The following is a 12,651-nucleotide window of genomic DNA, read 5'->3' as shown; positions in this document are numbered from 1 at the left end:
AAATCAAATTATTTGAAGAATATAACGAGTACTATATGCGTTAGAAACTGTGTTTTTTTTTTTAAATAAGTGACGAAGTGTTGTTGTTGTTGTGGTCTTCAGTCCTGAGACTGGTTTGATGCAGCTCACCATGCTACTCTATCCTGTGCAAGCTTCATCACCTCCCAGTACCTACTGCAACCTACATCCTTCTGAATTTGCTTAGTGTATTCATCCCTTGGCCTCCCTCTACGATTTTTACCCTCCACGCTGCCCTCCAATACTAAATTGGTGATCCCTTGATGCCTCAGAACATGTCCTACCAACCGATCCCTTCTTCTAGTCAAGTTGTGCCACAAACTCCTCTTCTCCCCAATCCTATTCAATACCTCCTCATTGGTCACATGGTCTACCAATCTAATATTCAGCATTCTTCTGTAGTACCACATTTCGAAAGCTACTATTCTCTTCTTGTCCAAACTATTTATCGTCCATGTTTCACTTCCATACATGGCTACACTCCATACAAATACTTTCAGAAACGACTTCCTGACACTTAAATCTATACTCGATGTTAACAAATTTCTCTTCTTCAGAAACGCTTTCCTTGTGATTGCCAGTCTACATTCTATATCCTCTCTACTTCGATCATCATCAGTTATTTTGCTCCCCAAATAGCAAAACCCCTTTACTACTTTAAGTGTCTCATTTCCTAATCTAATTCCCCCAGCATCACCCGACTTAATTCGACTACATTCCATTATCCTCGTTTTGCTTTTGTTGATGTTCATCTTATATCCTCCTTTCAAGACACTGTCCATTCCGTTCAACTGCTCTTCCAAGTCCTTTGCTGTCTCTGACAGAATTACAATGTCATCAGTTTTTACTTCTTCTCCGTGGATTTTAATTCCTACTCCGAATTTTTCTTTTGTTTCCTTCACTGCTTGCTCAATATACACATTGAATAACATCGGGGAGAGGCTAAAACCCTGTCTCACTCCCCTCCCAACTACTGCTTCCCTTTCATGTCACTCGACTCTTATAACTGCCACCTGCTTTCTGTACAAATTGTAAATAGCCTTTCGCTCCCTGTCTTACCACTGGCACCTTCAGAATTTGAAAGAGAGTATTCCACTCAACATTGTCAAAAGCTTTCTCTTCAAATGCTTGAAACGTAAGTGTGCCTTTCCTTAATCTATCTTCTAAGATAAGTCGTAGGGTCAGTATTGCCTCACGTGTTCCAATATTTCTACGGAATCCAAACTGATCTTCCCCGAGGTCGGCTTCTACTACTTTTTCCATTCGTGTGTAAAGAATTCGCGTTAGTATTTTGCAGCCGTGATTTGTTAAACTGATAGTTCGCTAATTTTCACATCTGTCAACACTTGCTTTCTTTGTGATTGGAATTATTATATGTAGTTTGATTATGACGAAGTGCAGCTGTGATATTTTAAGAACTTTCTCAAAAACCACCTATAGCATATAACTGGTAGACCTATCCACAACACATATACGTTTCTTCGGCGAAAAAGGAACGATACCTCTTCCATTTTTTGTTGTGGCACAGTAGTGTGCGACTGGTTTTCAACTTTGATGTGTTCTTGCGCTATGACATATCAACTCGATGACAGTTGTTTATTACATACTGTGAGTGAAACAGTGAGTCATCAAATCTTGATCACACAGAAACTGGAAAGGATAAAAGCAGTATTGATTGCATTTTCTCATTTTGAGAGAACTGAAGGGCGATCTGTTTAATTGTTAAAAACCATTCAACAGCCAACATCGCATAAAATATTTTTTTTTTTTAAATTAAGTCAACTCATATCAACAGACTATGCTGTCATCTTCAGATCGGTAAAGAAAATGCATGTGCATGGAATATGCCTCATTAGTTAAGATGTAACATTCGATATAAAATTTTCAGACTGATACTATAAAAACCGGTGTAGACCTGTACATTTACACACCTTCATATCTTTTGTTGTAAAAGTGTTCATTTTACACTGATCTCACGCACAAGATGTCAAGTGGATAAAAACAGCACTTTATAAAAGATCTGTCATCGCTAAAATACAGGGTAAGTATAATTAAACTTTCAGACCGCTGTAGAAATAACGCCACCGTCATCTGTGACCGAGCGGTTCAAGGCGCTTCAGTCCGGAACCGCGCGACTGCTATGGTGTCTGATAATATTCCATTGCAGTTTGACTTCATTCTTACTAGAGGTGTTATTTCTACAGAATTTTGAAAGTTTAACCGTAATTATAATCAACATGTATTTAAAAACAAAAAGCACCTTGTGCAATAGGGTGTGTCCGTATACACATTGCTTACAGTTGCTTGTTGCGTCATACAAACACGGTACGCAATAGAACAACTGTTTACATATGCTGGACGTATTCTAAACAGTGGACATCCACGTTAAATGACGTATAAGATACAACTGACAGGTATTATTGCCAAGATAACCTTTTAATAGTGTGTGACAGCCACTAGATGGCTCTCGCATCGGAACCGTGTAACGTATAGCAAATAATTCTCTTTTAATATTTAAAATTAATTACTTTAGTGAGTGATCTTTAAGAATAGAAAGATTACAAAATTGTACTTTAGCAAGAAGTGAAACATGTATTTAATTCCCCCTAAAAACCCTGTTTACAGGTTCTTATTACTGCATGCATAATAGGAAAACTAAGGTATTTATTCTGCTGTAGTTTATCATTCTGGTATTGTCGTGATGGGAAATTTATTGCAGAGTAAATACCTAAATTTTCCCATTAAGCATGCAGTTATAAGAATGCGTAAAGGGGATTTTGAGAATTAAATATGTGTTTCAGTTCTTAGTAAAGTACGATCTTGTAATCTTTCAATTCTTAAATATCACTCACTAAAGTAATTAATTTTAAATATGAAGAGAGAATTATTTGCGATGCCTTACATGGTTCCGATGTGAGAGCCATCAAGTGGCTGTCAAGCTATTAAAAGGTTATCTTTGCAATAATATCTGTCTGTTTACCTTATACGCCATTCACAGTGGATTTGCACTGTTTTGTATACGTCTAGCATATGTAAACAGTCGTTCTATTGTGTACCGTGTTTGTATCGTGAAACAAGCAATTGTGGTCAATATGAATACGGACACAGCTTGTTTGACAAGGTGCTTTATGTTTTTAAATATTTTAGCGACGACAGACCTTTTATAATGTGCTGTTTTTATCCACTTGACATCTTGTGCGTGAGGTCAGCGTAAAACGAACGTTTTACAACAAAAGGTATTAAGATAAACAAATGTACACGGCTACATCCGGTTTTCATAATACCAGTCTAAAGTGTTTATATCATCAAACGTTATATGTTAACTTATGAGACATATTCCAAGGCCGGCCGATGTGACCGAGCGGTTCTAGGCGCTTCAGTCCGGAACTGCGCTCCTGCTACGGTCGCAGGTTCGAATCCTACCTCCGGCATGGATGTGTGTGATGTCCTTAGGTTAAGATAGGTTTAAGTAGTTCTAAGTCTATGGGATGCTGGTCTCAGTTGTTGAGTCCCCTAGTGCTTAGAGCCATTTGAACATTTTCAAGCATAAGCACTTTCTTACACACCTGAAGATGACAGCATGGTCTGTTGAAACCGGTTGTCTTAAGTAAACCAACTATTTTATGCTGTCTTGTCTGGTGAACGGTTTTTAACAAAGGAATATTATTTGTTGCTCAGAAACGTATACTAGGTATATGTTGTGTCTATTCCAGAACTTCTTGTAGACAGCTCTTTAAACACTTGGACATACTGCTATGTTTCGCAGTACATGTCCTCCCTTGGAAGTTTGTTGTCGACACTCAATAATAGTTTGAAAATAATAGAAACATTCACGAACAAAATACTAGAATGAGAGATGACTATACATTATACAGGGTGATTCTTATAAACGTCTAAAAACACCCGAAGCGACCTAGACGGCGCTGCAACAAGTAATTTAATATTAGACACATGGAGCCGCAATGTCTGGAAATACCCCAAAAGTGAAGCAGTTGGGAGTTGTCGATCCTACAGTCGCCGGTAGAGGGTTGTGCTACACATCGCTACACAATGGTGCAAATTTCGATCACCTTTTGTCAATGTGATAGGTTTTAAACGAAAGCAAACGCAGGTTACTTACTGATAACGACGAATCATTTACCTGGGACGCGATACGGTAGGTAGGTTTTCGTCGTACTATACGTTGCAGTAAACTAGTGGAGACCACGAAACCGGTAAACAAAATAATAAATTTTACCTCAGTGTAAACACCTAATTGTCTAACACAATGAAAAGATGCTGCCTGCCAGACGCAATACTTGAACATAGAGCCCCAGTCGCTCATGACGCGACCGTAGGCCCGGAGCCACACTGACATGATATTTGATTGGATTTAGGACGATGGGGTGGGATCGACTGATGGGGTCAACTGCTGCTCGTGTCGCGATGTACGTCATCTGGCGACATCCCATGTTCAACATTCGTCATCCATTTCTGAGGTATTCCCGCGCATTTGGAGCCCCATTTGTCTGTCATTAAATTAGTTGACTCAGTGTCATCCAAGTCGCTTCAGAGATTTATAAACGGTATTAAGAAGCACCTTGTATTTATCTTCGACTTGGTGTGGCACACAAAGGCGTGAGGTATTACGCTTTAAAATTTTTGAACCCTATCAGTTTATATAAAGAATTTAATAGATAACAAAATTTGTTCAAACATGAACTGAAACATTGTGTGTGTGTGTGTGTGTGTGTGTGTGTGTGCGAGCAGGTGTGTGTGTGTGTGTGTGTGTAAGCCTTTCCTACCCAAACAATCAAGAACTGAACTGGGAAGAATATTACCAAAACAACTAAAATTGGAGTAATGCACTACGAAATAAAAAAAATATGTTCGAAAAAAAAGTGCAGTAGATACACTACTGGCCATTAAAATTGCTACACCACGAAGATGACGTGCTACAGACGCGAAATTCAACCGACAGGGAGAAGATGCTGTGATATGCAAATGATTAGCTTTTCAGAGCATTCACACAAGGTTGGCGCCGGTGGCGACACTTGCAATGTGCTGACATGAGGAAAGTTTCCAACCGATTTCTCATACACAAACAGCAGCTGATCGGCGTTGCCTGGTGAAACGTTGCTGTGATGCCTCGTGTAAGGACGAGAAATGCGTACCATCACGTTTCCGACTTTGATAAAGGGCGGACTGTAGCCTATCGCGATTGCGGTTTATCGTATCACTAGCAGTCAAGATGACAGGCATCTTATCCGCATGGCTGTAACGGATCGTGCACCCGCGTCTCGATCCCTGAGTCAACAGATGGGGACGTTCACAAGACGACAACCATCTGCACGAACAGTTCGACGACGTTTGCAGCAGCATGGACTATCAGCTCGGAGACCATGGCTGCGGTTACACTTGACGCTGCATCACAGACAGGAGCGCCTGCGATGGTGTACTCAACGACGAACCTGGGTGCACGAATGACAAAACATAATTTTTTCGGATGAATCCAAATTCTGTTTACAGCATCATGATGGTCGCATCCGTGTTCGGCGACATCGCGGTGAACGCACATTGGAAGCGTCTATTCGTCATCGCCATACTGGGATATCACCCGGGATGATAGTATGGTGTGCCATTGGTTACACGTCTCGGTCACCTCTTGTTCGCATTGACGGCACTTTGAACAGTGGACGTTACATTTCAGATGTGTTACAACCTGTGGCTCTACCCTTCATTCGATCCCTGCGAAATCCTACATTTCAGCAGGATAATGCACGACCGCGTGTTGCAGGTCCTGTACGGGCCTTTGGTGTCTGGATACAGAAAATGTTCGACTGCTGTCCTGGCCAGCACATTCTCCAGATCTCTCACCAACTGAAAACGTCTGGTCAATTGTGGCCGAGCAACTAGCTCGTCACAATACGCCAGTTACTACTCTTGATGAACTGTGGTATAGTGTTGAAGCTGCGTGGGCAGCTGTACCTGTACACGCCATCCAAGCTGTGTTTGACTCAATGCCCAGGCGTATCAAGGCCGTTATTACGGCCAGAGGTGGCTGTTCTGGGTACTGATTTCTCAGGATCTATGCACCGAAATTGCGATATATTTGTCCAATGAATACTTGTTTATCATCTGCATTTCCTCTTGGTGTAGCAATTTTGATGGCCAGTAGTGTATTTATCGTATCTGATCGCGTTATTTACTTGTTGCATTAGCAACATCAATTTACATTCCCTCAAACAATACGACACCAGATTATAAACATCAAAACACTCACAATGACATTTCATGTCAGTCCCTGTAAACTTTTATGACGAAATTAACAACACACTGGTACTTTTTCCCTGTCATCTTTGGGCAGAGCTGCTGAGCTGTCACAGCCGCAAAGAGTATCTTGTGCTTCTGCAGAGTTGAAAAGACATGTCGACAGGATGTCAGTGTATCGATTCATCTCCAAGCTGGTTTATGATTCTAAGAAGGGGTTCAGAGAGGGGGATAGGGATAGTGAACAAGTTAAGCATGGATCACTACATGCACGGAAAAAAATGTGTAAAAAGAAAATTCAAAAAAAACTTAAGAAATGTTGTATATTGCCATATTTTCAGATGTACTACAACATTTCATAATGACTCGTTTTATGTCATATCGAGAGGTCACAACTACCAGGTGTACCGGTATGAAATGAGAGTTAAGATACAAATGTGTCGATAGGGAACATTTGTTGTGAACGAGGCTTAATTTTTTTTGTTTGGTTGGTATGACATCTGTCAAAGATATTTAGTATACATCAAGTCATGGAACAAACATCATCATTCGTTTTCATCGTGTTAACAATGTCGAATTTTGCACCAAAAAGTGATGATTTGCGGAAAGCATTAATTTTTTGTTTTCATTTAAAAAAAGTGCTGCAGAGTCGCATCGAATGCTTGTCGAGGCATATGGTAATCATGCTCTATCAGAAGCAGCACGCAAAAGATTGTTTCAACGGTTCAGAAATAATGATTTTGATGTAAGAAATGAACGTGGAAGACCACCAAAAAAGTTCGAAGACGCCGAATTGCAAGCAATATTGCATGAAGATGACACTTTGAGTCAGAAGCAAATGGCAGCAATGCTAAATGTTGCGCAACAAACAATTTCTGACCGTTTGAAAGCTTTGGGAAAGATCCAAAAGCGTGGAAAATGGGTGCCGCATGAATTGAATGAAAGACAGATGGAAAACCGAAAAACCATTTGTCAAATTTTGCTTCAAAGACATGAAAGAAAATCAATTTTGCATCGAATTGTTACTTCCGATGAAAAATGGATTTATTTTAACAATCCTAAACGGGAAAAATCATGGGTTAATCCGGGACAACCATCAACATCGACTGCAAAACCAGATCGATTCGCCAAGAAGACAATGCTCTGCGTTTGGTGGGATCAGAAAGGTGTAGTGTATCATGAGCTTCTATAACCCTGTGAAACTGAATATTAATCGCTACGGGCAACAAATGATCAATTTGAACTATGCATTGATCGAAAAAAGACCAGAATGGGCCAGAAGACATGGCAAAGTAATTTTTTTACACGACAATGCATCTGCACACCAAGCAAAACTGGTTCAGGATACAATTAAAACACTTGGCTGGGAGCCGCTACCCCACTCGCCGTATTCACCAGACTTGGCCCCTTCCGACAACGATTTGTTTTCATCAATGGGACACGCATTGGCTGAGGAACACTTCGATTCCTACGAAGAAGTCGAAAATTGGGTTCTGATTGGTTTGCTTCAAAACACGAATATTTCTATTGGCGTGGTGTCCACAAATTGCCAGAAAGGTGGTCAAAAGGTTTAGAAAGCAATGGTAAGTACTTTTAATAAAACGTTTTTACTTTTCAATTCAAAATTAGTGTTCCATTTTCACAAAAAAACGCTCACTTCATACCGGTACACCTGGTATGATCCACAGAATACGTAATTAACTAAAGGTAATGGGAATCACCGCAGTGTGGCTGACGCTTTCGGCTGCAGGTGGCCCTGGGTTTGGTGCCCGCCATGGCGGCGAGGGGCGGCGGCCGCGTGCTGGCCGTCTGCAGAGAGGACTGCCCTGGGGACGCGCCGTCCGTGCACAGCGTCGCCACCAACGGTGAGTAGGCGCCAGCACACGCTACACCCTCCATACCTGGATCATAATCACGAACTAGCTGACAGCTAGCTGCTTACACCACAGCTGCCATAGCAACGACCAATCAGAGCACGAGTTTTGTTACACTATCTGTCACATTGCTGTGCTGCATCAACTGCTGGTTACCAGTCAACTGCAAACGATAACTGAATCGTACATTTTTCAAGGAGCTTAAGGAAATAGAAACAGATCTGTAGGAAATTGAGACGAGCTGTTTAAGTTGTACAGTAACTTCATGTAGTCGTCATTATTGGTAATGTTGAGCTGTATGGTACGCTATGTGATCAAAAGTATCCGGGCACCGGGCTGAAAATTACTTAAAAGTTCGTGGCGCCCTCCGTCGGTAATGCTGGAATTCAATATGGTGTTGGCCCACCCTTAGCCTTGATGATAGCTTCCACTCTCGCAGGCATACGTTCAATCAAGTGTTGGAAGGTTTCTTCGGGAATGGCAGCCCATTCTTCACGGAGTGCTGCACTGAGGAGAGGTATCCATGTCGGTCGATGAGGCCTGGCACGAAGTCGGCATTCCAAAACATTCCAGAGGTGTTCTATAGGATTCAGGTGCGGACTCTATGAAGGCCAGTTCATTATAGGGATATTATTGTCTTGTAACCACTCCACCACAGGCCGAACATTATGAACAGGTGCTCGATTGTGTTGAAAGATGCAATCGCCATCTCCGAATTGCTCTTGAACAGTGGGAAGCAAGAAAGTGCTTAAAACATCAATGTAGGCCTGTGCTGCGATAGTGGCACGCAAAACAACAAGAGGTGCAAGCCCCCTCCATGAAAAACACGACCACACCACAACACCACAGCCTCCGGATTTTACTGTTGGCACTACACATGTTGGAAGATGACGTTCACCTGGCATTCGGACTACCCACACCATGCCATCGGGTCGCCACATTGTGTACCGTGATTCGTCACTCCACACAACGTTTTCCACTGTTCAATCGTCCAGTGTTTACGTTTCCTACACCAAGCGAGGCGTCGTTTATCATTTACTGGCGTGATGTGTGGCTAATGGGCACCGCTCGTCCATGAAATCCAAGTTTCCTCATCTCCCACCTAACTGTCACAGTACTTTCAGTGGATTCTGATGCAGTTTGGAATTCCTGTGTGATGGTCTGGATAGATGTCTGTCTATTACACATTACGACTCTCTTCAACTGTCGGTGGTCTCTGTCAGTCAACAGACGAGGTCGGCCTGTACGCTTTTGTGCTGTACGTGTCCCTTCACGTTTCCACATCAGTTTCACATCGGAAACAGTGGACCTATGGATTTTTAGAAGTGAGGAAATCTTGCGTATAGACGTATGACACAAGTGACACCCAATCACCTGACCACGTTCGAAGACCGTGAGTTCCGCGGAGCGCCCCATTCTGCTCTCTCACAATGTCTCGTGACTACTGACGCCGGCCGGTGCGGCCGTGCGGTTCTAGGCGCTTCAGTCTGGAACCGCGTGACCGCTACGGTCGCAGGTTCGAATCCTGCCTCGGGCATGGATGTGTGTGATGTTCTTAGGTTAGTTAGGTTTAAGTAGTTCTAAGTTCTATGGGACTGATAACCACAGATGTTAAGTCCCATAGTGCTCAGAGCCATTTGAACCATTTGAATCTAATGACTACTGAGGTCGCTGATATGGAGTACCCAGCAGTAGGTGGCAGCACAATGCACCTAATATGAAAAGTATGTTTTTGGGGGTGTTCAGATACTTTTGATCACATAGTGTATGTATTTAAAGTGACAGTCAAACAATCCTGTTCTGGGCTGAGCAGTTGTCTGAGAATAGGCAAAGTTACATGTATTTTCATGGCATATCTTTTATATAATCGTTTATAAATGAGCCTGCTTCATTTGGACTTCTCTTGCTTTCACCCTTAAGATCGAAATATATGGCGCTTGTATCAGTCTTTACATTATATATGAAAAACATACTGACAGTAAGTTGCCTTAGATAAAACTCATCTCGCACTGCAATTTTTGGTAGGAGGACATCTGCATAAAATCGAAAGACAAAGAAAGAACATCACCACTTCCAGTCAATGATCGGTCCAGCCGGACCAGAGGACCTAGTCTATTCCACGGAGACAGGGCCCACACCATTATGGAATCACCGCTAGCTTTCACAATGTCTTGTTGATGACTTGAATCCACTGGATTCGTGGGGTCTGCGCCACACTCGAACCCTACCATCAGCTCTTACCAACTGAAATCGAGGCTCATCTGACTAGGCCACTGTTTTCCAGTCGTCTAAGGTCCAACCGATATGGTCACGAGTCCAGAAGAGGCGCTGCAGGTGTTGTCTTCCTGTTAGCAGAGGCACTCGCGTCGGTCATCTGCTGCCATAGCCCATTAAGGCCAGATTTCGTCGTACTGTCGAAACGGATACGTTCTTCGTACCTCCCACATTGCTTTCTGCGGTTATTTCTCGCAGTGTTGCTTGTCTGTTATCACTGAAAACTGTACGCAAACGTCGCTGCTCTCGGTCCGTTGTGAGAGATAATACGTGAAATTTGGTATTCTGAGCACACTCTTGACATTGTTCCATGCGTCTAGCTCCAACGACCATTCCGCTTTCAGAGTCTGATAACTCCCATCGTGCGGCCACAATCACGTCAGAAACCTTTTCGCATGTACCACCTGATACAAATGACTGCTCTGCCAATGTACTGCCCATTTATGCGTTGTGTACGTGATCCTACCGCCTAACCCCTGACTTTTGTCAGCTCAGCGTGTACGGTTCTTGTATCAGGCTTTATATTGTACATGAAAAACATATTTATAATAAATTGCCCTACATAAAACGCATCTTGCACTGCAGCTTTTGATAGGGAGACATCTGCATGAAATCGATAGACAAAGATAGAATGTGATCGTCTCATCTTCCTGCCTACAAATTTTCATTTTTTCCCCTATATTGTCATTTTGATACCTTACAAACAAGGTAGGCCGGCAGCGGCCTATTTACGCCTCTCTTCTGCCATAGGAAAGACACACAGTATAACAGGAATACAGAAAAACAAACATACATAGAGGACAAAAAACGGGAGACAAACAAAGTAAAAATAGACGAAGTCGTTCACCGACGTACTGCTCGGATAAAAAAGAAGTTGAACACTGCACACAACGGAGAATACAGAATGTCACAAGTGAACAGAGGAGCTCGGACGGAGAGACACTGATGCACCGACGGGACAACAAACACGAGCACTGCGGCGACAATCTCGAGTGCACGAAGACGCACACTTCACACAAAAAAGCCAGGGTCCTGCCAGAGGGAAGAGGTGAGGGTAGGAGGGAGAACGGGAGGGGGTTGATGCCAGTGGGAGAGAAGAAGGGAAGGGAAGGGAAGAGGGTAAGGGGGGTGCGTGGAAGCCCAGTGAGGGGGGAGGTGAGGGAGGGAGGAAAAGAGGAGGGAGAGAAGGGAAAGAGGGTGCCCTGGAGGAAAAACAAAGGGGAGGAAGGGAAGGATCAAAGTTGGTAGGAGGGGTAGATGGAGGGGATGAGGGCGTCATCAGGGAGGGGGAGTTAGCGAAAGCCACCTTGGGCAAGAGTATGGACTGTGGAGAGATGGAGAGCGGGTGGAATGTGAGAGTACATGTGCGGCAGCAGATGGAGGTGGGAAAGGAAGGGAGAGACAAGTGGGTGAGGGGGATCAAGTTTGCAGGTGGTGTAAAGGATGCATATCCATTCGAGGAAAAGGAGGAGGTGTGGGAACGGAATTAAGTCATAGAGGATCCGTGTGGGGGAGGGGAGGCAGATGCGATAGGCGAGGCAGAGCGCATGGCGTTCCAGGATTTGAAGGGATCTGTAGAAGATAGGAGGGGCGGCGATCCAGGCGGGATGGACATGACAGAGGATAGGGGGGATGAGGAATTTATAGGTGTGGAGGACGGTGGAGGCATCCAGACCACATGTGCTGCCAGAAAAGAGCTTGAGGAGGCGGAGTCGGGAGCGTGCCTGGGTTTTGATCGTCCGGAGATGGGGGCCCAGGAGAGGCAACGATCAAGGGTGACGCCAAGGTACTTGAGGGTGGGGGTGAGGTTGATAGGACGGCCGTAGATAGTGAGATAGAAATCGAGGAGACGGAAGGAAGGGGTGGTTTTGCCTACAACGATCGCCTGGGTCTTGGAAGGATTGGCCTTAGGCAGCCACTGATTACACCAAGTGGTGAACCAGTCAAGATGGGATTGGAGATGGTAAGGTGCTGGGAGCGTTGCAGGGTGGGGGCGAGGGCAAGGAAGGTGGTGATATCAGCGTACTGGAGAAGGTGCAAGGGGGGGGGGGGGTGAAGGCAGTGGCATGTCCACCGTGTAAATGGTTCAAATGGCTCTGAGCGCTATGGGACTTAACATCTGAGGTCATCAGTCCCCTAGAACCTAGAACTTCTTAAACCTAACTAACCTAAAGACTTCACACACATCCATGCCCGAGGCAGGTTTCGAACCTGCGGTTGTAGCGGTCGCGCGGTT

At 43.8% G+C, this 12,651-nt stretch overlaps 1 protein-coding gene across 1 annotated transcript in view; it reads left to right on the top strand.

Annotated features, from left to right (window-relative positions):
* The window catches only part of LOC124777211 (ketoacyl reductase HetN-like), a 346,039-nt gene that overhangs the window by 299,964 nt on the left and 33,424 nt on the right, over window positions 1-12,651 (top strand). The window contains exon 5 of the mRNA XM_047252530.1: window positions 8,018-8,132. Within this exon, the coding sequence (XP_047108486.1) occupies window positions 8,018-8,132 (115 nt within the window). The remainder of the gene's footprint in view (window positions 1-8,017; window positions 8,133-12,651) is intronic.

The sequence above is a fragment of the Schistocerca piceifrons genome, chromosome 1 (genome assembly GCF_021461385.2).
Source record: "Schistocerca piceifrons isolate TAMUIC-IGC-003096 chromosome 1, iqSchPice1.1, whole genome shotgun sequence".
Taxonomy (NCBI): Eukaryota; Metazoa; Arthropoda; class Insecta; order Orthoptera; family Acrididae; genus Schistocerca; species Schistocerca piceifrons.
This window is presented reverse-complemented; position numbering and strand designations above follow the sequence as displayed.